The following is a 27,592-nucleotide window of genomic DNA, read 5'->3' on the forward strand; positions in this document are numbered from 1 at the left end:
ACTAGGATCCATGCTTTCCCGTAGTAAAAGCCCCTCCTACACTGTAAAAAAAACACTGGCTAGGCACACAGATAACCCTTTGATTGCCCCTGGTGTTAACCCATTCCCAGCCAGTGTCATTAGTACAGTGACAGTGCATGTTTTTTTTAGCACTGATCGCTGTATTAGTGTCACGATCCCCAAAAAAGTGTCAATTAGTGTCAGAAAGTCTGCAGCAACATCGCAGTCCCGCTATAAGTCGCTGATTTTTTTTATTTTTTTATTTCTCCTCCCCTCTTTGTATATGCTTGTGTTTGTTTTTGTTTTCTTGTGTTTTTCTTTTGTATATTGTATAATGTTGGAAAATCAATAAAAACTTATTAAAGAAAAAAAATAAGACGCTGATCACCGCCATTACAGGTAAATAAAAATATAAAAAAATAAATAAATAAATATTCCATAGTTTGTAGATGCAATAACATTTGTGCAAACCAATCAATATACGCTTATTGGGATTTTTTTTTTTAACAAAAATATGTAGCAGAATTCATGTTGACCTAAATTGATTAAGAAATGTGGTTTATTTCATTTTTTTTTATTGGATGTTTTATAGCGGATAGTAAAAAATATTGTTTTTTTTTTTTTTTTTTTAATGTCAGTTAGGGGTCCGATCTGTCCGCCGCAATGTCGCAGTCCCACTAAAAATCACAGATCGCCGCCAATACTACTAAAAATAAAAAAATAAATAAAAATGACACAAATGTTTCCTCTAGTTTGTAGACACGATAACTTTTGTGCAAACCAATCAATATACGCTTATTGCGATTTTCTTTTACCAAAAAAAATATGTAGCAGAATGCAAATTGGCCGAAAAGGATAAAAACGTTTGATTTTTTAATTATTTTTTTGGGGAATGTTATATAGCAGAAAGTAAAAAATATTGTTTTTTTTTTTTTTTTCAAAATTGTCGGCCTTTATTTGTTTTTAGTGCAAAAAAAAATTAAAAACCCGCAGAGGTGATCAAATACCACCAAAAGAAATCTCTATTTGTGGGAAAAAAAGGACATCAATTTTATTTGGGTACAGCGTCGCACAACTGCGCAATTGTCCGTTAAAGTAGCACAGTGCCGAATGGCAAAAAATGGCCTGGTAATGAAGGGGGATAGGTGTCTGATCTGTCCGCCGCAATGTCGCAGTACCGCTAAAAATCGCTGATCGCCGCCATTACCAGTAAAAAATAAATACATTTTAAAAAATGACATTAATCTTTCCCCTCGTTTGTAGACGCAATAACATTTACGCAACCCAATCAATATGCGCTTATTAGGATTTTTTTTTTTACCAAAAATATGTAGCAGAATACAAATTGGCCTAAAATGATGAAAAAATTAGATTTTTTTATTTATTTTTTTTTATTATTGGGAATGTCATATAGCAGAATGTGAAAAATATATATATTTTTTTTCAGAATTGTCGCTCTTTTTTTGTTTTTTAGCGCAAAAAATAAAAAAAACGCAGAGGTGATCAAATACCACCAAAAGAAATCTCTATTTGTGGTGAAAAAATTACATACATTTTATTTGGGTACAGCGTCGCACAACCGCGCAATTGTCAGTTAACGTAATGCAGTGTCGTATCGCAAAAAAATGGCCTGGAAATGAAGGGGGATAGGTGTCCCGCTAAAAATCGCAGATTGCCACCATTACTAGTAAAAAAAAAAAAATAAATGACATAAATCTTTCCCGTAGTTTGTAGACGCGATATCTTTTACTCAAACCAATCAAAATCCGCTTATTGGGATTTTTTTTTTTTACCAAAAATATGTAGCAGAATACAAATTGGCCTAAAACAATGAAAAAACTTGATCTTTAATTTTTTCTTTTTATTGGGAATGTCATATAAAAGAATAAGAAAAATATATTTTTTTTTTTCAGAATTGTCGCTCTTTTTTTGTTTTTTAGCGCAAAAACTAAAAAAACGCAGAGGTGATCAAATACCACCAAAAGAAATCTCTATTTGTGGTGAAAAAAGGACGTCAATTTTATTTGGCTACAGCGTCGCACAACAGCGCAATTGTCAGTTAACGTAATGCAGTGTCGCGTCGCATAAAAATGGCCTGGAAATGAAGGTGATAACTTTTGCGCAAACCAATCAAAATTTGCTTATTGGGATTTTTTTTACCAAAAATATGTAACAGAAAACAAATTGGCCTAAAATTATAAAAAAATTAGATTTTTAATTTTTTTTTTGGGGGGAATGTTATATAGCAGAAAGTGAAAAATATAGTTTTTTGTTTTTTTTTCAGAATTGTTGCTCTTTTTTTGTTCATAGCGCAAAAAAAATTAAAAAGCCAATGGTGATCAAATACCACCAAAAGAAAGCTCTATTTGTGGGAAAAAAGGACATCAATTTTATTTGGGTACAGCGTCGCACAACCGCGCAATTGTCAGTTAAAGTAACGCAGCGCCGAATCGCTAAAAAATGGCCTGGTAATGAAGGGGGGTAAATCTTCCGGAGGTCAAGTGGTTAAGGCGACCTGTAAAAAAAACTTGTGCAAGCTTACAATAAGTCCTGGCTTGGCCGTCACAATATTACCTGGATGCCTTAACGCCGAAAATCCCTTTTCGTTGTTCCACTTCCACTCATCCTCGCTCTCATTGGCTGGAGTGTCTATGAAGTCAGGGATCCTCCCACCAATAGGAATGTTTAGATAATGTTCATTGTCACTGCTGCAAAACAGAACAGGGCAACACTTTCTGTTAATAATTGGCGATATCTAAGGCATCTATTGGAGCTGTAGTCCAAAAATGAACACTTGCTTTTAAGAAAAGTCAGATTTTAGGCATCCCCTGCAACAAAAATGTCATTTTTGGTGAGCTATTACCAAAGATTTAATCACTTCTAAGGGTATGCAGATCCTGCCACTCTTCCCATTAAATCCCTACAAGTGCAGCAGCTGATTAATAATAAAAAAAGTCACTCCTGTAGAGAGTACAGCTAGGCTCACATTTAACCCCTTGATCACCCAGTGTTAACCCCTTCCCTGCCAGTGTCATTATTACAGTAACAGTAAATATTTTTAGCACAGATTACTGTAGTAATGTCACTGGTCCCCCCAAAAGTGTCAAAAATGTCAGTTAGGGGTCCGATCTGTCCGCCGCAATGTCGCACTCCCGCAAAAAATCGCAGATCGCCGCCATTACTAGTAAAAAAATAAATAAAAATGACATAAATCTTTCCCGTAGTTTGTAGACGCGATAACTTTTGCGCAAACCAATCAAAATACGCTAATTGCGATTTTTTTTTTTACCAAAAATATGTCGCAGAAAACAAATTGGCCTAAAATGTTAAAAAAATATATATATATTTTTTTTTTAGAAATATTATATAACAGAATGTGAAAAATGTTGTTTTTTTTTTTTCAGAATTGTCGCTATTTTTTTGTTAATAGCGCAAAAAATTAAAATCACACAGGTGATCAAATACCACCAAAATAAAGCTCTATTTGTGGGGAAAAAAAACCCATCAATTTTATTTGGGTATAGTTTTGCACGACCGCGCAATTGTCCGTTAAAGTAATGCAGTGCCGAATCGCAAAATATGGCCTGGTCATTAAGGGGGGCAAATCCTTCCGGTCCAGAAGTGGTTAATGGAGAAGCTGCAGAAAACAATGTAGTGCCGGGATTTTACCGCGTTTTGCGTTTTTTAATCTGCCCAACAACAGATTGGTCCCAAAAAATAAAAAATAAAAAAAAATAAATAAAAAGCTTAAAAACGCAATTCGCACTTCTATGTAATCTTTAACGTGCATCATTTTCAATAAAGAATGTGTTACCGTAATTAAAAATAAAACACAAATCGCGGAAAAATCACGGTAAAATCCCATGTGCAAAAACGCAAAACTCACAGCAAAAAGCACTGCAGAAACTATCAAAAGCAAACTGCATAGGATTGAACCAAGTCTTAGGGCCGGTTCACACCACAAAAATGCACTCCAGACCCATTCCTGATGCATTTCTGCTTGTGTATTTTTTTAAAAAACATTTTGACATGTTCTGGTGCGTTTTTGATGCATTTCTGGTTTCTTTTTTTTGTTTTTTTTTCCTGGGTTTTTGATACGTTCCAATGCATTCTGGTGTGTTTTTTTCATGCATTTTACAGTACAGACCCTTAGGGCCAGTTCACACCACGTGCAGTCCAGTGTGGTTTTTTTTTCTGCATCAAAAATGTATGGAAAGTATTTTATATGGTTTCCAATGGCATAGTTCGCACCAGTGCGGTCAGTTCTAGAGCGTTCCAGTTTCAGAAAAAAATGTAGAACATATTGCATTTTTCCTGCACTGGACTGTACTGGACCGCGGTAAAACACATAAAAAACACACCACATACCACACTGGGCACCACACTGGACACTGGGCACCACACTGGGCACCACACTGGACACTGGGCACCACACTGGGCACCACACTGGACACTGGGCACCACACTGGACACTGGGCACCACACTGGGCACCACACTGGGCACCACACTGGACACCACACTGGACACTGGGCACCACACTGGACACCACACTTGATACCACACTTGACACAACACTGGACACCACACTGGACACCACACTTGACACCACACTTGACACCACACTGGGCACCACACTGGACCCCACACTGGGCACCACACTGGACACTGGGCACCACACTGGACACCACACTGGGCACCACACTGGACACCACACTTGACACCACACTGGACACTGGAAACCACACTGGACACCACACTGGGCACCACACTGGGCACCACACTGGACACCACACTTGACACCACACTGGGCACCACCCTGGACACTGGACACCACACTGGACACCACGCTGGGCACCACACTGGACACTGGACACCACACTGGACACCACACTGGGCACCACACTTGACACTGGACACCACACTGGGCACCACACTGGACACTGGACACCACACTGGGCACCACACTGGACACTGGACACCACACTGGACACCACACTGGGCACCACACTGGGCACCACACTGTACACTGGACACCACACTGGACACTGGACACCACACTGGACACCACACTGGACACCACACTGGACACCAGTATAGTGAAAAAAAACACAGAAAAAAAAGCATCTGCAATGCACACGCAGAAGCGCATCCTGGAACGGATCTGGAGTGGAGTGCGTTTTTGTGGTGTGAACCGGCCCTTACTCTTACTTGATCCTACCTTAAGACAGGTGTTAATGATCATCATCAGGACTCAGGTGAGATGTTGTACCTGTTTTGGCATTCTCCTGTATTGGGGTCGCAGTCTCTGGAGCAGTCGCAGGGCCGGCAGCCATTTTCCCCAAACCCCCAGTATCCCACCAAGCAGTGGTCGCAGTATGGGCCGGCCACACCGGGCTTGCAGTAACAGAATCCTGTTCGGGGGTGACACTTCCAGCTCCGGTTTAATGTTTCGTTCATTGAACCAATGGCATTACAGGAGCATTCTGTATGGAGAGAGCAAAAAAAACTCATGCAGCACAACTTCTCCTTTCACCTGATTAAAAACCTAAAGTGGGCCTAGGTATAAATATATTGTATTTTTTCATTTTAATGCATTCATTCTGAGTGATGTGTCATCTATAAGAAGGGATAACTGCATGATCTCCCCTGCATATAGAAGAAAAGCAGTCAGATATATATATATTTTTTTTATTATATATATATATATATATATATATATATATATATATATATATATATATATTAATATTAATAATAATTAATAATAATAATTACTAATATTAATGAAATTAACTAATAATAATAAATACATATAAATTGTTATATAATATATATTATATATATTAAATAAATTAATATTAATAATAAATTAATAATAATTAATAATATAATTATAATAATATATTATATAATATATAAAATATAAGGTAAGATAATAGTCAGTCTCTATCTATCTATCTATCTATCTGAAAGGATAACTGCTTTACTGCATGATCTGCCCTGCATATAGAAGAAAAGCAGTCAGATATGTATATATATATATATATATATATATATATATATATATATATATTTAATAATAATATTATCTAATAATATATATATTAATAATAATAATTATTAATACTATTAATTAAATTAACTATTAAATTTAATAAATTATATAAATTAAATATAAATAAATAATAATAATAAATAAATATAAATTATTATATATATTAAATAAATTAATATTAATAATAATTAATATTATAATTATAATAATAAATTATATAAAATATAAGGTAAGATAAGAGTCAGTATCTATCTATCTATCTATCTATCTATCTATCTATCTATCTATCTATCTATCTATCTATCTATCTATCTATCTATCTATCTATCTATCTATCTGTCTATCTATCTATCTATCTATCTATCTATCTATCTATCTATCTATCTATCTATCTATCTATCTATATGATCTCCCCTGCATATAGAAGAAAAGCAGTCAGATTGGACACATCAGAAGAACACAAAATGGACCCATGCACCCACTAGGATGCCCATATATATATATAGGGCTTTTTTTCCCCAGGGAATAAATACAGAAACACCCCCCCTCTAAATCGCTTCTTGTCTCCGCCTCTGCATTATAATGAGTGAAATAAGTATTTGACCCCTTCGCAAAACATGACTTAGTCCTTGGTGGCAAACTCCTTGTTGGCAATCACAGAGGTCAGACGTTTCTTGAAGATGGCCAAAAGGTTTGCACACATCTCAGGAGGGATTTTGTCCAGATTCTCTTTGCAGATCCTCTCCAAGTCTTTAAGGTTTGGAGGCTGACGTTTGGTAACTTGAACCTTCAGCTCACCCGACATATTTTCTAAAGGATTAAGGTCTGGAGACTGGCTAAGCCACTCCAGGACCTTAATGTGCTTCTTTTTGAGCCACTCCTTTGTTGCCTTGGCCGTGTGTTTTGGGTCATTGTCATGCTGGAATACCCATCCACGACCCATTTTTAATGCCCTGGCTGAGGGAAGGAGGTCCTTACCCAAGATTTGATGGTACATTGCCCTGTGCATCGTCCCTTTAATGCGGTGAAGTTGTTCTATACCCCAGAAAAACACCCTGAAATCATAATGTTTCCAGCTCCATGTGGGGATGGTGTTCTTGGGGTCATAGGCAGCAATCCTCCTCCTCCAAACACGGCAAATTGAGTTGATTCCAAAGAGCTCGAATTTGGTCTCATCTGCCCACAACACTTTCACACAGTTCTCCTCTGAATCATTCAGATGTTCATTAGGAAACTTCCGACTGGCCTGTACATGTGCTTTCTTGAGCAGGGGGACCTTGCGGGCAGTGCAGGATTTCAGTCCTTCATGGCATAGTGTGTTACCAATTGTTTTCTTGGTGACTATGGTCCCAGCTTCCTTGAGATCATTGACAAGATTCTCCCGTGTAGTTCTGGGCTGATTCCTCACCGTTCCCATGATCCTTGAAACTCCACAAGGTGAGATCTTGCATGGAGCCCCAGACTGCGGGAGATTGACAGATATTTTGTGTTTTGTCCATTTGCCAATAATCACACTAACTGTTGTCACCCTCTCACCAAGCTACTTGGCGATGGTTTTGTAGCCCATTTCAGCCTTGTGTAGGTCTACAATCTTGTCCCTGACATCCTTGGACAGCTCTTAGGTATTTGCTACGGTGGAGAGATTGGAATCTCTTTACTCAGGAAAAGGAGGGGTACACTGACCATGACTGTATGGTTAGTAGTAATACACAGGACTTGCCGCTATGGCTAACAGAGGGTGAAATTTGGGAAAGGCTGGATAAAATCAACACAAATAAATCACCAGGCCCGGATGGCGTACATCAGAGAGTACTCAAAGAACTTAGTAAGACTATATCTAGACCACTGTTCCTGATCTTTGCTGACAGTATTATGACAGGAAATGTACCAGGGGATTGGAGGAAAGCTAACGTCATACCGATATTCAAAAAAGGGCAGAGGCATGTCCCGGGAAATTATAGGCCTGTCAGTCTGACATCGATAGTATGTAAACTTCTGGAGGGGATGATAAGGGACTATATCGTAGAGTTTGCTAAAGACAACAACATCATCAGCAGTAACAAACACGGGTTTACAAATGGGCGTTCTTGTCAAACCAATCTCTTAACATTCTACGAGGAGGTGAGCTTTGAGCTAGATAGGGGCAGACCAGTGGATGTGGTGTACCTGGATTTCGCTAAGGCGTTTGATACAGTTCCCCACAAGCGTCTAATTTATAAAATAAGGTCTGCAGGCATCGACCGCAAGGTCTGCTCTTGGATACGGAACTGGCTAAAAGGGCGTGTCCAAAGGGTGGTAATAAACAGCGCATACTCAGACTGGTCTGAGGTGGTAAGTGGGGTCCCCCAAGGCTCAGTCCTGGGACCAACCTTGTTCAATTTATTCATAAATAGCATTGAGGACGGGATCAGTAGCTCTATATCAGTTTTTGCAGATGACACAAAATTGGGCAGGGCAATAACTGCACAGCATGAAGCAGATATCTTACAGAATGACCTGGACAAAATAACGGAGTGGGCAACGACATGGCAAATGAGGTTTAATGTGGAGAAGTGTAAGGTTTTGCACTTGGGGACTAGAAACATAAAAGCACAATACACTTTAGGGGGGGAACCTTTGGGGGAATCAAAAATGGAGAAAGATCTGGGAGTCCTGGTAGAGGATAGACTAAGCAATAGCATGCAATGTCAAGCGGCAGCTGCCAAAGCCAGCAGAATATTAGCATGCATAAAGAAAGGGATGTATTCCAGAGATAAGACTATAATCCTTCCACTTTATAAAACTCTGGTCCGACCACATCTGGAGTATTCTGTCCAGTTGGGACATGATAGCAATTTATAAATATCCCAATGGTGATCTCAGCATAGAAAAAAAGCTATTCAGTCGGAAGGATTGCATGAGGACTCGAGGGCATACAATGCGACTGGAGGAGAAGCGTTTTAACCTCAGGCAACGAGGGGGGTTCTTTACTGTTAGAGCTACAAGATTGTGGAATTCTCTACCACAAGAGGTGGTTCCTGCGGGAAGTATGGTGGCTTTCAAAATACTCTTAGACATACATCTCAAGAATCAGAACATTCAGGGGTATGCGAGATGATTACGGCCACACACACCTACACAGGTTGAACTGGATGGACTATTGTCTTTATTCAACCTCACCTACTATGTAACTATGAATCTGATTGATTGCTTCTGTGGACAGGAGTCTTTAATACAGGTAACAAGCTGAAATCTCAGCTCGTTACCTGTATAGAAGACACCTGGGAGCCAGAAATTTTGTTGATTGATAGGGGATCAGATACTTATTTCACTCATTAAAATGCAAAACAATTTATAACTTTTTTGAAATGCGTTTTTCTGGATATTTTTGTTGTTATTCTGTCACTCACTGTTAAAATAAACCTACAATTAAATATATATAATATTTTTACAGTTTTTTATATATATATAACAGCTGCTGAGATCCGAAAGGTTTTATTATTATTGGTGATTTTATTATCAATTTTAATTTATTATAATACTGACGGTTTTACCGCCCTATGATTATATGCTATTTTATGTAGCACAAGCACCTTAGCGCCGAGTGGGTGAGATTAACTGACACTCCCCTTTGGGGTATAAGTGTTATTGTTCTTACTCCTGTTTTCAATTAAATATATAGACTGATCATTTCTTTGTCAGTAGGCAAACTTACAAAATCAGCAGGGGATCAAATATTTTTTTTTCTCTCACTGTATCCCCCCAGCAACAACATATCTACCAGCAGCCAGCATCAGAGGTTGCATAGGCAATCCAACTCCTCCAGGATGCAATCTTTGTGATGTAGGAGCGCTGAACCTTATGCGCATGTATTTTGGTGGGAGAGGTGGTTTGTGGACATTGGGGCTGCTCAACAGCGACTGCAGGGTCTGTCTATACCCCAGAGGGGTTTGTTGAAGTTTTGATGTGAGCGCCACACCAGCTTGTACAAACTTTTAAAAGATTTTTATTGTGGCACCTGAAACACGTTGGCTGTTCCAAAATAAAGATCTTTTAAAAGTTTGTATGAGCTGGTGTGGCGCTCTTATCCTTTCAAAACTCCAAGAAACTCCTACAGGATGGCACATCAATACGTGCCATTGCCAGAAGGTTTGCTGTGTCTCCCTGCATAGACTCAAGAGCATGGAGGAGATTCCAGGAGACAGGCAGTTACTCTAGGAGAGCTGTACGGGGCCGTAGAAGGTCCTTAACCCATCAGCAGGACCGGTATCTGCTCCTTTGTGCAAGGAGGAACAGGATGAGGACTGCCAGAGCCCTACAAAATGACCTCCAGCAGGCCATTGGTGTGAATGTCTCTGACCAAAAAATCTGAAAAAGACTTCACGAGGGTGGCCTGAGGGCCTGATGTCCTCTAGTGGGCCCTGTGCTCACTGCCCGGCACTGTGGTGCTCGATTGGCATTTTCCATTGAACACCAGAATTTGCTGGCGCCCTGTGCTTTTCACAGATGAGAGCAGGTTCACCCTGAGCACATGTGACAGAAGGGAAAGGGTCTGGAGAAGCCGTAGAGAACGTTTTGCTGCCTGTAACATCGTTCAGCATGACCGGTTTGGTGGTGGGTCAGTGATGGTCTGGGGAGGCATATCCATGGAGGGACGCACCGACCTCTACAGGCTAGACAATGGCACCCTGACTGCCATTAGTTTTCAGGATGAGATCCTTGGACCCATTGTCAGACCCTACACTGGTGCAGTGGATCCTGGGCTCCTCCTGGTGCACGACAATGTCCGGCCTCATGTGGTGAGAGTATGCAGCCAGCTCCTGGAGGATGAAGGAATTGATATCATTGAATGGCCCCACGCTCGCCTGACCTAAATCCAAAAGAAAGCCTCTGTGTCATTATGTTTTGGTCCATCCGACACCGCCAGGTTGCACCTCAGTCTGTTCAGGAGCTCAGTGATGCCTTGGTCCAGATCTGGGAGGAAATACCTCAGGACACCCTCTGTCGTCTCATTAGGAGTATGCCCCGACATTGTCAGGCATGCAAACCAGCACGTAGGGACCATATAAACTACTGAGGACCATTTTGAGTTGCTGCAATGAAATTTCAGCAAAATGGACTAGACTGCTGCATCATTTTTTTCACTTCGATTTCAGCCATCTGTAGGGTGATAATTTTCATTTCCATCAAACGATGTGACATCCTTTCCTTCCTAACACATTACCCAGTCCATATCAGTATAGATCCTAACACATTACCCAGTCCATACCAGTATAGATCCTAACACATTACCCAGTCCATACCAGTATAGATCCTAACACATTACCCAGTCCATCCCAGTATAGATTATAACACATTACCCAGTCCACACCAGTATAGATCCTAACACATTACCCAGTCCATACCAGTATAGATCCTAACACATTACCCAGTCCACACCAGTATAGATCCTAACACATTACCCAGTCCATATCAGTATAGATCCTAACACATTACCCAGTCCATATCAGTATAGATCCTAACACATTACCCAGTCCATACCAGTATAGATCCTAACACATTACCCAGTCCATATCAGTATAGATCCTAACACATTACCCAGTCCATACCAGTATAGATCCTAACACATTACCCAGTCCATATCAGTATAGATCCTAACACATTACCCAGTCCATACCAGTATAGATCCTAACACATTACCCAGTCCATATCAGTATAGATCCTAACACATTACCCAGTCCATACCAGTATAGATCCTAACACATTACCCAATTCATACCAGTATAGATCCTAACACATTACCCAGTCCATACCAGTATAGATCCTAACACATTACCCAGTCCATACCAGTATAGATCCTAACACATTACCCAGTTCATCCCAGAATAGATCCTAACACATTACCCAGTTCATCCCAGAATAGATCCTAACACATTACCCAGTCCATATCAGTATAGATCCTAACACATTACCCAGTCCATATCAGTACAGATCCTAACACATTACCCAGTTCATCCCAGTATAGATCCTAACACATTACCCAGTCCATACCAGTATAGATCCTAACACATTATCCAATCCATACCAGTATAGATCCTAACACATTACCCAGTTCATCCCAGTATAGATCCTAACACATTACCCAATCCATACCAGTATAGATTCTAACACATTACCCAATCCATACCAGTATAGATCCTAACACATTACCCAGTTCATCCCAGTATAGATCCTAACACATTACCCAATCCATACCAGTATAGATCCTAACACATTACCCAGTCCATATCAGTATAGATTCTAACACATTACCCAGTCCATACCAGTATAGATCCTAACACATTACCCAGTCCATATCAGTATAGATCCTAACACATTACCCAGTCCATATCAGTATAGATCCTAACACATTACCCAGTTCATCCCAGTATAGATCCTAACACATTACCCAGTCCATATCAGTATAGATATCCAGCATGAGATTTTTCCCCATTGATATCTTATGTGTTTTCAATGTGTTCCTTTCACTTTTTTGAGCAGTGTATATATATATATATATATATATAATTTAAATAGTCTTTGGCTTGCATATTTATTTCTCCAAAATAAATATACTGTAAGTAGTTTTCAACCCACCTAGGGTGATTACCTAAAACTTGGCTAGATGCTGGGTTTGTTACATGGCAGCTAAAAGTTGAAATCAGACCTATCTGGAATACATAGAGGTGGGTGGCAGGCTTACCTGGGCAGGGCACATAATTTGTACACAGTAGCAAAGCAGAGGTGGGAATATTACTAGAGTATGTGCATGACTTTGCACATGAGTTTTTATTGCTTACTCTATATAGTATGTGCTCTGCCTGTGTACAGTATACAGCCTTTTTGGCTAGAGCTCCCCTTTACCCTAGCCCTGGATGAAGCTAAATTAGACAGCTCCCTCCTCGCCTCGCTCACAGCTGTGTTCCGCGTACACAAGCTCGGATTATTGGGCTTCAAAAAAAAAAAGGAGCCAAGATTTAATTGAATGAGCATAGCTAATGCCACAGATGTACCACAGAAGGAGACAGAGGCTTAAGGGAACAAAAGGCTGGCATTACGGCCCCCGCGAGGAGTCATGCCCGACTATGAGCGAAAATCCCAGTTCCAGATGAATCATATCACACCGTATCAGAACCCAGGAATCTGGTGTTCTGCCCTAGCTGAAGGGCAGGTGTGTGTCAGGCGGCTGGCGGACTTTTATCCCCCCCTTCTCCTTTTGTGTCTGAGGGGCCAGAGATGGCACACAAAGTAGGGGGGGGGGGGGCCTTCCTGGCAGAGACACAAGCTAAATTGCTCACCAATGCATCGCATCACACGCTCTCTTTATATATCTCTCTTTATTACTATTTCCATAATTGTTTTCCTCTCCGGTTTATCATTTCCTCTTTTTTTGCTTTCTCCCTTTTTTACCCCAAATGTTTTCTGTCCCTCTTTCATTCTTCCTGTTTCCTTCTCAAATACTTACCTTCCATCCTTCATCTCTTTCTCTTAAATTTACTCTCAGATTATCCCTGTCTCTCTACATCTCTCTCAGTCTTCCTTGCCTCTATCTCTCACTCTCTTGTTCTTTTCCTATACTCTTTTACTCGCCCATTCCTTTCTTATTCTTGTTCCTTCCATAAACTTTCTCTCCATCTCTCTCCTGTTCCCTCCATATACCTTCTCTTCTTCTCTCTCTCTTTTTTCAGTTCTCTCCATAAGCCTTCTATTCTTCTGTCCCTCTTTCTCCGCTCTCTCTATATACCTTCTGTTTCTGTCTCTCTCATTCCTTCCATATACCTTCTCTTCCTCTTTCTCCCATTCCTTTCATAAAACTTCTCTTCCTCTTTCTCTCATTCCTTCCATTTACCTTCTCTTACTCTCTCCAATTCCTTTCATAAAACTTCTCTTCCTCTCTCTCCCCATGGCCTTCCATTCTCCTTCTCTTCTTCTCTCTCCCATTCCTTCCATACACCTTCTCTTCCTTTCTCTCCCATTCCTTACATTTACCTTCTCTTCCTCTCTCAAATTCCTTTCATAAACCTTCTCTTCCTCTCTCTCTCCCATTGTTGCCGTTCTCCTCTCTCCTATTCCTTCCATACACCTTCTCTTCCCCTCTCCCTTTCCTTCAATACACCTTCTATTCCTCTCTCTCCCATTCCTTCCATATACCTTCTCTTCCTCTCTCTTCCCCATTCCTTCCATTCTTCTTCTCTCTCCCATTCTTCTTCTCTTCTCTCTCCCATTCCTTCCATACACCTTCTCTTCCTCTCTCTCCTATTCCTTCCATATACCTTCTCCTCCTCTTTCCCATTCCTTTCATAAACCTTCTTCCTCTCTTTCTCCCATTCCTTCCATTCTCCTTCTCTTCTTCTCTCTCCTATTCCTTCCATACACCTTCCATTCCCCTCTCCCTTTCCTTCCATACACCTTCTCTTCCTGTCTCTCCCATTCCTTCCATATACCTTTTCTTCCTCTCTCTCCCGTTCCTTCCATAAACCTTCTCTTCCTTTTCCCCATTCCTTCTCTTCCTCTCTCTAACTCTCTCTCCCCCCCCATTCCTTCCATTCTTCTTCTCTCTCCCATTCCTTCCATTCTCCTTCTCTCTCCCATTCTTTCCATACACCTTCTCTTCCTCTCTCTTATTCCTTCTATACACCTTCTCTTCCTCTCTCTCCTTTTCCTTCCATATACCATCTCTTCCTCTCTCCCATTCCTTCCATATACCTTCTCTTCCTCCCTCTCTCTCTCGTTCCTTCCATATACCTTCTCTTCATTTCTCTCTCCTTCCTTCCATATACCTTCTCTTCCTTTTTTTCCATTCCTTTCATAAACCTTCTCTTCCTCTCTCTCTCTCCCTTTCCTTCCATTCTCCTTCTCTTCTTCTCTCTCCCATTCCTTCCATACACCTTCTCTTCCTCTCTCCCATTCCTTCCATACACCTTCTTTTCTTCTCTCTCCCGTTCCTTCCATACACCTTCTTTTCTTCTCTCTCCCGTTCCTTCCATAAACCTTCTCTTCCTTTCTCTCCCATTCCTTCTATATACCTTCTCTTCTTCTCCTTCCTATTCCTTCCATATACCTTCTCTTCCTCACTCTCTCATTCCTTCCATATACCTTCTGTTCCTCTCTCTTCCATTTCTTCCATATACCTTCTCTTCCTCTCTCTCTCCTTCTTTCCATATACCTTCTCTTTCTCTTTTTCCATTCCTTTCATAAACCTTCTCTTCCTCTCTCTCTCCCTTTCCTTCCATTCTCCTTCTCTTCTCTCTCCTATTCATTCCATACACCTTCCCTTCCCCTCTCCCATTCCTTTCATAAACCTTTTTTTCCTCTCTCTCTCTCTCCCATTCCTTCCATTCTCCTTCTCTTCTTCTCTCTCCCATTCCTTCCATACACCTTCACTTCCTCTCTCTCCCGTTCCTTCCATACACCTTCTCTTCCTCTCTCTCACTCCCGTTCCTTCCATACACCTTCTCTTCCTCTCTCTCACTCCCGTTCCTTCCATACACCTTCTCTTCCTCTCTCCCCTATTGCTTCCATATATCTTCTCTTCCTCTCTCCCATTTCTTTCATAAACCTTCTCTTCTTCTCTTCCATTCCTTCCATATACCTTCTCTTCCCCTCTCTTCCATTCTTTCATAGTTACATAGTTGGTGAGGTTGAAAAAAGACTTTAGTCCTTCCAGCTGAACCAATAATGTGTGTGTGTTTACTGCTAACCATTCATTGTATACCCCTGTATGTTGTGGTCTTTAGGGTGCCCATCTAATAGTTTTTTGAAACTATCAATGCTTCCTGCTGATACCACTGCTTGTGGAAGAGAATTCCACATCCTTCTTGCTGTGATAGTAAAGAACCCCTTACGTAATTTAAGGTAAACTGCTTTTCTTCTAGTTTTAGTGAGTGGCCCCGTGTCTTATTGTATTTCCTTTCTCGGTAAGTTTGTTCCTTATGCTATGATCACTAGTACAGTATTTGTACATTGATATCATATCCCCTCTCAAACGTCTCTTCTCCAGAGAGAATAAGTTTAATGCCTGCAGTCTTTCCTCATAGCTGTTGTCCTCCATTCCCCTAATTATCTTTGTTGCCCTTCTCTGGACTCTCTCCAGTTCCAGCACATCCCTTCTGCAGACCGGTCACCAGAACTGGACGCCATATTCAAGATGTGGCCGGACCAGAGTCTTATAAAGTGGGAGAATAATCTCTTTATTTCTGGAGTGAATCCCCTTTTTTATATATGCCAGTATTCTGTTGGCTTTGCTTGCAGCGGCTTGGAATTACATGCCACTGCCAAGCCTGTTGTCCACTAGGACCCCCAGGTACTTTTTCATCTTAGATTCACCTAGAGGTTCCCTTCCTAGTTTCTTCCTTTTCAAGTTTAGTTCTAAGTCTACCTTCTGTTAACCATGAGGGTGCTTCCTGGGGTGTATTATTTAATTTAACATTACATGCTGGGTTTGTGTAGCCCCCCAATTCTTTTGTGAAGACTAGAAGAGAAGACTTTATTTAGCACTTTCGCCTTCCCTCTGTCCTCTGTGGGCAGATTTCCTTCATCGTCTTTTATGGGGCCAATGTGTTCTGGTCTTGCTTTCTTATTATTTATATACTTAAAGAATTTCTTGGGTTTTTTTTTACTCTCTTCTGCAATATGTCTCTCGTGTTCTATTTTAGCCACCTTGACTTCGCCTTTACATTTCTTACTGCACTCTTTGTAATGTTGGAATGCTACCAATGACCCCTCAGCCTTGTATTTTTTGAAGGCCATTTCTTTAGTTTTAATATGCATTTTTATATTGGAGTTTAGCCACCCAGGGTTTATTTTTGCTCTTTTACACGTATTCCCCTTTGGAATGCACTGGCCAATCCCTTTATTTAGTATGTTCTTGAAGCACTCCCACTTTTCCTCCGTGTTCTTTGTTCCTAGGGTTCTATCCCATTTGATATTGTCTAGCAAAGAGTGCAGTTTAGGGAAGTTGGCTCTTTTGAAATTCAGTGTCATTATATTGCCCTTGTGTTTCCAATTTCTATGATTTATACTGAAACTGATTGACCTATGGTCACTGTTTCCTAAGTTGCCCTGTATTTCTATATCCGTGATCAGGTCTGTATTGTTGGTAATCAGTAGGACTAGTACTGCATTGTTTCTTGTCGGTGTGTTCACCGTCTGACCCATGAAATTGTCCTGCAAAACATTTAGGAACTGCCGAGCCTTAGATGAATGCACGGTTCCTTCTGCCCAGTCTATATTTGTATAATTAAAGTCCCCCATTATAATGACATTTCCCACCTGTGATAGGAGGTCCCCCTCCCCCTCCTCCCTCTGGTTTGGGGGCCTATAGCATACGCCCAATATTACTTTCCCCATAGTACCTTCCCTTTGAAGTTCTACCCATAGGGATTCTACCTCCTCCTTAGCTCCATTTGTGATGTCATCCCTCATATTCACCTGCACACTGTTCTTAATATACAGACATATCCCTTCCCCTTTTCTACCTTATCTATCTCTGCGATATAGGGAATACCCCTGAATGGTTGCCAGCCAGTCTTTCTACACCTCTTCCTCTCTCTCGTTCCTTCCATACACCTCTTCCTCTCTCCCGTTCCTTCCATACACCTCTTCCTCTCTCCCGTTCCTTCCATACACCTCTTCCTCTCTCTCGTTCCTTCTATACACCTCTTCCTCTCTCTCATTCCTTCCATACACCTCTTCCTCTCTCCCGTTCCTTCCATACACCTCTTCCTCTCTCCTGTTCCTTCCATACACCTCTTCCTCTCTCTCGTTCCTTCCATACACCTCTTCCTCTCTCTCGTTCCTTCCATATACCTCTTCCTCTCTCTCGTTCCTTCTATACACCTCTTCCTCTCTCTCGTTCCTTCCATACACCTCTTCCTCTCTCCTGTTCCTTCCATACACCTCTTCCTCTCTCTCGTTCCTTCCATACACCTCTTCCTCTCTCCTGTTCCTTCCATACACCTCTTCCTCTCTCTCGTTCCTTAATACACCTCTTCCTCTCTCTCGTTCCTTCCATATACCTCTTCCTCTCTATCGTTCCTTCTATACACCTCTTCCTCTCTCTCGTTCCTTCCATACACCTCTTCCTCTCTCCTGTTCCTTCCATACACCTCTTCCTCTCTCTCTCTCGTTCCTTCCATACACCTCTTCCTCTCTCTCGTTCCTTCTATACACCTCTTCCTCTCTCTCCCGTTCCTTCCATACACCTCTTCCTCTCTCTCGTTCCTTCTATACACCTCTTCCTCTCTCTCGTTCCTTCCATACACCTCTTCCTCTCTCTCGTTCCTTCCATACACCTCTTCCTCTCTCCTGTTCCTTCCATGCACCTCTTCCTCTCTCTCTCTCTCTCGTTCCTTCCATACACTTCTTCCTCTCTCCCGTTCCTTCCATACACTTCTTCCTCTCTCTCGTTCCTTCCATACACCTTCTCTTCCTCTCTTTGCCTCCTCTCCTTCCCAACCCCCTAACAAACTAATTTTACTATCTCCACTGGCACCAAAAAAGATGTTTTTTTTCATCCAAAAACGACATTTCAGATTTGGATGGAGTAAAATTCAGTCATCACAATTTCCTGGGTTTCCCTCTCTCTTCTTTTTTCAGCACATATGTCATGGTTGCACTGTCCCTACTCGGCCTTCTTTCTGCTGAACCCAGGAGTTTTGCTTTCTTGTCCTTCGTTGGTGCATATAATTTTCTGCATATGCATATTTAACTTCAATATTCTATATTTGTATTTATTTTTAGGGATTTATCAACTTCCTTTTTCTGGCTATTTTTTTTTACAGGCAGGATCACCTGGTGATCCTGCCTGTAACACATCTTCTATCCTAGGGTGACAACACTCACTGTACGACCTATGATGGAGCTGCTTTGTCACCTTAGGAAGGCACTACCGACACTTTCCCCTCTACTCATCCCCATTACATAGGGAGCGGGTGGAGGTGTAGTTCACAGTAGTTTGAGATATCAGTCCAGTGCATAGGGAGTTACAAGAACACTAAAATCCTGGCAGGTCTTTTATTATACCTGCAGAAAATGTTCTTAGTCTTAAAAAAAGAAAATGAATACAGCCACCACATCTAAGGAGTGGTCATCTGCAATATATTACATTTTTTACATACATTTTGAAAACATCATAGAAGGACTCGGTAGCATGGTCTCCCTCCACCACCATCTCCTCTATATGTTTATTGCTGCAGCCTCCTCACCTATCCAATACACATCCATGCCACCCCTTACCTTTACATGCCAGTGGGGAGCTGATGAGCTCTGTGTAATCTCGGTAGTAGCCAGCCTGGCAGCGCTGGCAGCGGTACCCCTCTGTGTGGTGCTGGCAGTTCTCGCATACCCCTCCGCTCTTATTTCCCGAAGCAAGCCAGAGGTTGTGATCAAAGCGGCAGTTGAGGGCGTGATTGTGACAGCGACACCCTGCGGGTGATAAACAACATGGGCAAATTGTAGCTTAAAGAGACCCTGTCACCAACTTAAAAGATTTTAAATAAAGAATAGAAATCCACCAATGGAAGGGGCAATTTCCCAAAGATCACCAATGGACTTTGTAGCAGGGGCTCCCTGAGACCTAGAAAATGATTGCAAGGGTTCCTTTTGGGTTAAAAGGTTGAGAAAGGCTGCTATAAATGTAACTGGGACTGCTGACGTACAGTGCCTTGCGAAAGTATTGGGCCACCTTGAACTTTGCGACCTTTTGCCACATTTCAGGCTTCAAACATAAAGATATAAAACTGTAATTTTTTTTGAAGAATCAACAAGTGGGACACAATCATGAAGTGGAACTAAATTTATTGGATATTTCAAACTTTGTTAACAAATAAAAATCTGAAAAATTGGGCGTGCAAAATTATTCAGCCCCTTTACTTTCAGTGCAGCAAACTCTCTCCAGAAGTTCAGTGAGGATCTCTGAATGATCCAATGTTGACCTAAATGACTAATGATGATAAATAGAATCCACCTGTGTGTAATCAAGTCTCCGTATAAATGCACCTGCACTGTGATAGTCTCAGAGGTCCGTTTAAAGCGCAGAGAGCATTATGAAGAACAAGGTACACCCCAGGCAGGTCCGAGATACTGTTGTGGAGAAGTTTAAAGCCGGATTTGGATACAAAAAGATTTCCCAAGCTTTAAACATCCCAAGGAGCACTGTGCAAGTGATAATATTGAAATGGAAGGGGTATCAGACCACTGCAAATCGACGAAGACCTGGCCGTCCCTCTAAACTTTCAGCTCATACAAGGAGAAGACTGATCAGAGATGCAGCCAAGAGGCCCATGATCACTCTGGATGAACTGCAGAGATCTACAGCTGAGGTGGGAGACTCTGTCCATAGGACAACAATCAGTCGTATACTGCACAAATCTGGCCTTTATGGAAGAGTGGCAAGAAGAAAGCCATTTCTTAAAGATATCCATAAAAGTGTAGTTTAAAGTTTGCCACAAGCCACCTGGGAGACACCAAACATGTGGAAGAAGGTGCTCTGGTCAGATGAAACCAAAATCAAACTTTTTGGCAACAATGCAAAACGTTATGTTTGGCGTAAAAGCAACACAGCTCATCACCCTGAACACACCATCCCCACTGTCAAACATGGTGGTGGCAGCATCATGGTTTGGGCCTGCTTTTCTTCACCAGGGACAGGGAAGATGGTTAAAATTAATGGAAAGATGGATGGAGCAAAATACAGGACCATTCTGGAAGAAAACCTGATGGAGTCTGCAAAAGACCTGAGACTGGGACGGAGATTTGTCTTCCAACAAGACAATGATCCAAAACATAAAGCAAAATCTACAATGGAATGGTACACAAATAAACATATCTAGGTGTTAGAATGGCCAAGTCAAAGTCCAGACCTGAATCCAATCGAGAATCTGTGGAAAGAACTGAAAACTGCTGTTCACAAACACTCTCCATCCAACCTCACTGAGCTCGAGCTGTTTTGCAAGGAGGAATGGGCAAAAATTTCAGTCTCTTGATGTGCAAAACTGATAGAGACATAACCCAAGCGACTTACAGCTGTAATCGCAGCAAAAGGTGGCGCTACAAAGTATTAACTTAAGGGGGCTGAATCATTTTGCACGCCCAATTTTTCAGTTTTTTATTTGTTAGAAAAGTTTGAAATATCCAATAAATTTTGTTCCACTTCATGATTGTGTCCCACTTGTTGATTCTTCACAAAAAATTACAGTTTTATATCTTTATGTTTGAAGCCTGAAATGTGGCAAAAGGTCGCAAAGTTCAAGGGGGCCGAATACTTTCGCAGGGCACTCTAATTTCCAAGATGACGGCACCCAGCAGCAGTCTCAGGATGACTCTAGGCCCTAGAAGTCAGAAGTGAGATGTCATATGGCAGTTACTGCTCTGCCAACTGAGGGACCTCACACACTGTCTCCCGACTCTGAGGAGTACAGAACAGCATCAAATAGCAGCCCTGCACTTAAGAAAGAAATGTCAGCAACTACGGGGTTCAAATATTTTTATGCATTCTCAAGAGCTAGAAGAGATCAGGCTAAAGTGCAAGAAGTATTTGATTAATCTTTTTGAAGCTTCACAGAGTCTTATAGCTTCCCTATAGTAAACCTAATCTTTTGAGGCTAGGTCTGCTATCAAGATAGAGTCTTGGGCTGAGTTCCCAGGTCTGTTCACCTGCTTTTCCCATTATGAGGGCTTTCTACCCTTACATGTGCTAAGTCCCCTGGTCTGCACACCTGCTCCGTTCATAATGAGGGGTTCAACTTTTCACCATCCCTGTTCTGAGTTCCAAGGTTTTCACACATGCTGAGCCCCTTCTGAGGGGTTCCCACCATCCCTTCCTTGAGTTTCCAGGTCTGCACCTCTGCTGTGGCTATTATGAGGGACTCCCAATATCCTTGTTCGAATTGTTATATAAAAATAGAGAATGTAATAGTAGGAGCTGGAACACACAAAGGCAGAAAGGGACACCCTAAAACGTGCAAGTGGACAGGAACAGAACCAGGAATTAGGACAGAGAGTTGGAGTTATTGGAGCATCCAATACAAATAAGAAGCCAGGAACTCACTTAGTTCCTCAGTCTTCAGCCATATCTAAAATCTAATTTTTGGGTGGACTGATCCTTTAAATACCTATAAACATACAATCCCTCTTTATGTCAGCCATTTTTTCTGTACTTACTCTTACACTCGTTGGGTGCTCCTGTTTTCCCATCTCCAGGCCTCCATGGGTGGTCGTTGTACAAAAGTGCACACTGCTCACAGTGGTCTCCGGCTGTATTATGCTGGCAGATACATTTGCCAGGGACCTGTTAATAAATAAAAAATAATAATAATTTAATATGGGGTTTACAAGAAAGAGGTGGGTTTTGACGCTGCTCTAGACGTTCCTAAGTGAGCTACCAGGTGGGGGGACTCGAGTGAAGACACCGGGATCACTGCGTGCTATGATATATATCTGAATTTAATTTTATTACTCAAGGCGCCCCAGCGGTGCCACCAAAACACACTTTTGGCACTTTTCCACTGCAAGTACCGGCTCGGCTCCACTCGGCCCTGCTTGGCTCTGTTTGGTTTACCACTGCATGGTACCGCATGGTACGGTGTTGGAACGGTTCAGTACGGTTTGCTTTTCCACTAAAGTAGTAAGTGGGTGGGATAACAACGATTCTCTGACCAATCAGTGGCTAGTAGTGATAAACAGTCAAGGCTGCATGCAAAGGATTGTGGGATATGGTACCCCACAACCGAGGTGGTACTGTTTAAGCGAGATGTACCGTTCGGTTCCATGTAGTGGAAAAGCGCCGCAGTACCGTACCGAACTGTTCCAACACCGTACCATGCGGTACCATGCAGTGGAAAAGCGCAAAAGCGAGCCGAACCGTTCGGTTCCATGCAGTGGAAAAGCGCCCACCTCTTTCTTGTATACCCCTTTTTTAACCATAGACACCACTTCCAGTGGTCAGTCAGGGTGGGGGCAGCAGCCTTAACAATTACCAGATCCATAGCGCGGAAACACATATTTATAATACCAATAATTTAATATAATATGCCCCATAAATAGATTTTACCACCCATGTGAACAAGACCTAAGATGTCTCATTAAGAGATAAGGCAAAGGTGTTCTATCTCACATTAGGAGAAGTTCCCCATGACTGGCGGACAGCTAATATTGTACCTATCTGCAAGAAGGACAGCAAGGTAGAAGCTGGCAATTACAAGCTAGTAAGTTTAACATCAGTTGCAGTCAAATTAATGGAATCACTCCAGAAAAGAAGGATCATTGATCACTTAACCAGTTTACCACCGGAGGATTTTCCTGCTTTAAGTCCAGGCCACTTTTTGTGATTCGGCAACTGACAATTGCGCGGTCGTGCAACGCCGTACCCAAACGAAATTTACGTCCTTTTTTCCCCACAAACAGAGCTTTCTTTTGGTGGTATTTGATCACCTGTGCGATTTTTATTTTTTGCGATATTAATTAAAAAAAAGCGACAATTTTGAAAAAATAACAATATTTTTCTACTTTGACAGTTAAAAAATATCCAATATATTCAATTTCTGTCATATATTTAGGCCAACATGTATTTAGCTACATGTCATTGACAAAAAAATTCTCAATGAGCGTATTTTTAACCGCTTTAAGACCAGAAGATTTTACCCCCTTCCTGACCAGGCCATATTTTGCGATTCGGCACTGTGTTATTTTAACGGACAGTTGTGCGGGCATGCGATGCTGTACCCAAACTAAATGTATGTCCTTTTTTTCCCCACAAATAGAGCTTTCTTTTGGTGGTATTTGATCACCTGTGCGATTTTTACTTTTTGCGCTATGAACAAAAAAAGAGCGACAATTTTGAAAAAAATAACAATATTTTTCACATTATTATATGAAATTCCCCCCCCAAAAAATGTAAAAATCTAAATTTTTTAACATTTTTGGCCAATTTGTTTTCTGCTACCTATGTTTGGTAAAAAAAAATCGCAATAAGCGTATTTTGATTGGTTTGCGCAAAAGTTATCGCAGCTACTAACTACGGGAAATTTATGTCATTTTTATTGTGTTTTTTTGTAACTAGTAATGGCGGCTATCTGGCGGCGATCTGCGATTTTCTTTGCGGGACTGCGACATTGCGGCAGGCAGATCGGACCCTTGACTGACATTTTTGACACTTTTGGGGGTACCAGTGACATTACTACAGTAATCCGTGCTATAAATATGCACTGTTACTGTAAAAATGACACTGGCAGGGAAGGGGTTAATTTTTATTGGTTATCAAGGGGTTAATGTATGCCTGGTGCTTACTGACGTGTGTGGGGGGAGGGGACTGTGTGACACAGGGACAGATCGCAGGTTCAGCTATGCTGAATCCTGCTATCTGTCCCTGTCTGTCACTTTGTTTACACAAGCAGGCGGATCTCCACACTCGATCCCCGATCCTCCCCTGACCCGACTCCCGCTGTGACTGAAAACAGCGGGCGCACGCCGTCCACAAGGGGAGGAGTCTACGTTGCTGGACGATATCGAGCCACTTTGCCGCAGTACGGTCAACGTGACCGGTCGGCAAGTGGTTAAAAATACACAATTTGCTGGACCCAAAGCAGCATGGCTTTACTGAGGGCAGATCACGTGAGACTAATCTGATAATCTAGATTTGGTATTTTTTTACTATATCACTAATGTTTTGGACTAGGGTGGTGCTGTGGACCTATAAGACTGCAGATAAACAGGTACAACTTATGTAGAAGGATTTGTTAAATCTCTGTGAATCACCTGAGGCCAGTCACTTCACTGTCAGGTTTTACTACTACTTTAAAGGATAAGTTCATCTTTGGGAACTATTAAAAAAAAAATAATAAATCCATTTTCTTACCTGCAAAAAGATGTGCATTTATTATTATTATTATTTTTTTACAAAGGCGGATTTATCCTTTATCCTGTTTGTAAGTGATATACAGTAACTAAAGGGTTGGTGGGTAAAGTATGTATTTTTTGCTGATGACACAAAGATGTGCGGGTTGATATCCCTGGAGGTGTCTGTAATATGAAAACACAATTTGTCATTGCTGGAAAATTGGTGAAATCAGTGGAAAGTGCAGTTCAATGTTTTTGGATGTAAAATAATGCACAAAGGGAAAATAATTCCTTGATAGAGTATAATATTGGGGTACAGCCAGCACTATAGAGGGAAACATTTTTAGTACCTGCTTTACAAAAAGGCAAAATGAGTAAACGGTGTGACAAGGCAGTGGGGAAAGCGAATAGAATTCTAGAATGCATCACTAGAGAGACCACCAGCAGGAGGAAGGAGCTCATGTTCCTCTATATAGATCTTTATATCACTAGATGGATCACCAGCAGAAGGAAGGAGGTCCTGATTCCTCTATATAGATCTTTATATCACTAGAGGGATCCCCACCAGGAGGAAGGAGGTCCTGATTCCCCTCTATAGATATTTAGATAAACCTCATTTAACCAGCGGGTTGAAAAAAAAAATCCTGACAGATCTCGCCATCAACGCAATGATGTGTGATGCGGGGAACTCTCCCACTGTGCTATTGTATTCCGACAACCCTCAGCCAGAATACACTGATCAGCGCATGCAGCCACTGGGTACAAGTGCTGATCAAATGCTGGTTTTCCAGCAGCATCTTCCCAAGAAGCAGTCATTAGGCTTCTGCTAAACAGACAGAGCTACACTAGTACCAAAAGTCCGCCAGTTCCTGCTGAGCCTGTTGACTTTTTCAAGTGGTATGTACTGGGCCTAAGAATCCTGTGTCCAGCTCTGGAGACCTCACCTACAAAAGATATTGATAAGACAGAACGAGCCCAGAGACTTACACTATATTGTCAAAAGTATTGGGACGCCTGCCTTTACACGCACATGAACTTAAATGGCATCTCAGTCTTAGTCTGCATTAAGTTGACCAAACCTTTGCAGCTATAACAGCTTCAACTTGGCTTGGCTCCTCCCTACGTGTTTCGTCACGATATGACGTCAGGGGTGTTTTACTATTGAGTTGGCCCACCCTTTGCAGCTATAACAACTTCAACTATTCTGGGAAGGCTGTCCACAAGGTTTAGGAGTGTGTCTATGGGAATGTTTGACCATTCTTCCAGAAGCGTATTTGTTAGGTCAGGCCCTGATATTGGTTGAGAAGGCCTGGCTCACAGTCTGCGCTCAACTTAATTTCTTTATGGACCTTGCTTTGTGCAGTGGTGCGCAGTCATGTTGGAACAGGAAGGGGCCATCCCCAAACTCTTCCCACAAACTTGGGAGCATAAAATTGTCCAAAATGTCTTGGTATCCAGCATTGGGGTCTGACTTCACAAATGCGCTTCTGAAACAATAGTCAAACATTCCCATAGACACACTCCTAAACCTTTTGGACAGCCTTCCCAGAAGAGTTGAAGCTGTTATAGCTGCAAAGGGTGGGCCAACTCAATATTGAACCCTACGGACTAAGACTGGGATGCCATTATCCACTTGCCGACTGCCTAACAACGATTTACGTCGGCAGTCAGCCCCTCACAGGCAAAGCGACGTAGGTCTACGTCGCTAGCCTGTGAGGGTCTAAGGAGCAAGCGCGCACCGCCGGAGGCGCGCTCCCGCTCACTCACGGACCCGATGTCCGCCAGGCACTGGCGATTGTCCGTTACAGCTGGAGAAAGGCAGGCGGCTAATGTAAACACAGCCGCCTGTCATTCTCCCCTGTGTAAGAATTGAGATCATACGGTCCTGCTATGCAGGACTGTTGATCTCTGTTCTTACACCTCAAGCCACATCCAATCACAGTTAGAAGCACGCCCCTAGGGACAGACTTAACCCCTCCCTCTCAAATAAAGTTAACCCCTTCCCTGCCAGTGTCATTTTACAGTAACAGTGCATATGTATAGCACTGATTACTGTAGTAATGTCACTGGTAACCCCAAAAGTGTCAAAAATGTCAGTCAGGGGTCCGATCTGTCCGCCGAAATGTCGCAGTCCCACAAAAAAAAAAAAAAAAAATCGCAGATCGCCGCCATTACTCGTTAAAAAAAAATCAACAAAAATCTTTCCCTTAGTTAGTAAACGCAATAACTTTTGCGCAAACCAATCAAAATATGCTTTTTGCCATTTTTTTTTTACCAAACATATGTAGCATAAAACAAATTGGCCTAAAATGTTAAAAAATTTTGATTTTTACATTTTTTTTTTGGGGGGAATTTCATATAAAAAAAATTTGAAAAATATTGTTATTTTTGCAAAATTTACGCTCTTTTTTTGTTTATAGCGCATGATCAAAAAATCGCACAGGTGATCAAATACCACCAAAAGAAAGCTGTGTTTGTGGGAAAAAAAGGACGTCAAATTAGTTTAGGTACAGCATTGCACGACCGCGCAATTGTCCGTTAAAGTCACGCAGTGCCGAATTGCAAAATAGGCCCTGGTCAGGAAGGGGGTAAAATCTTCCGGGGCTTAAGTGGTTAATGTTCATGTGTGTGTAAAGGCAGGTGTCCCAAAACTTTTGGTAATATAGTGTATATGCAGCGTCACA

At 41.6% G+C, this 27,592-nt stretch overlaps 1 protein-coding gene across 1 annotated transcript in view; it reads right to left on the minus strand.

Moving 5' to 3' along the window:
- LOC309561447 (netrin-4-like) overlaps positions 1–27,592 on the minus strand; it is an 84,843-nt gene that overhangs the window by 22,464 nt on the left and 34,787 nt on the right. The window contains exons 4-7 of the mRNA XM_082265367.1: positions 22,236–22,362; positions 19,311–19,499; positions 5,271–5,484; positions 2,575–2,708 (exon numbers count right to left, since the gene is read on the minus strand). Coding sequence (XP_082121493.1) covers positions 2,575–2,708; positions 5,271–5,484; positions 19,311–19,499; positions 22,236–22,362 — 664 coding nt within the window. The remainder of the gene's footprint in view (positions 1–2,574; positions 2,709–5,270; positions 5,485–19,310; positions 19,500–22,235; positions 22,363–27,592) is intronic.

Source organism: Pelophylax lessonae, assembly GCF_965119305.1.
Source record: "Pelophylax lessonae genome assembly, chromosome: 8".
NCBI lineage: Eukaryota > Metazoa > Chordata > Amphibia > Anura > Ranidae > Pelophylax > Pelophylax lessonae.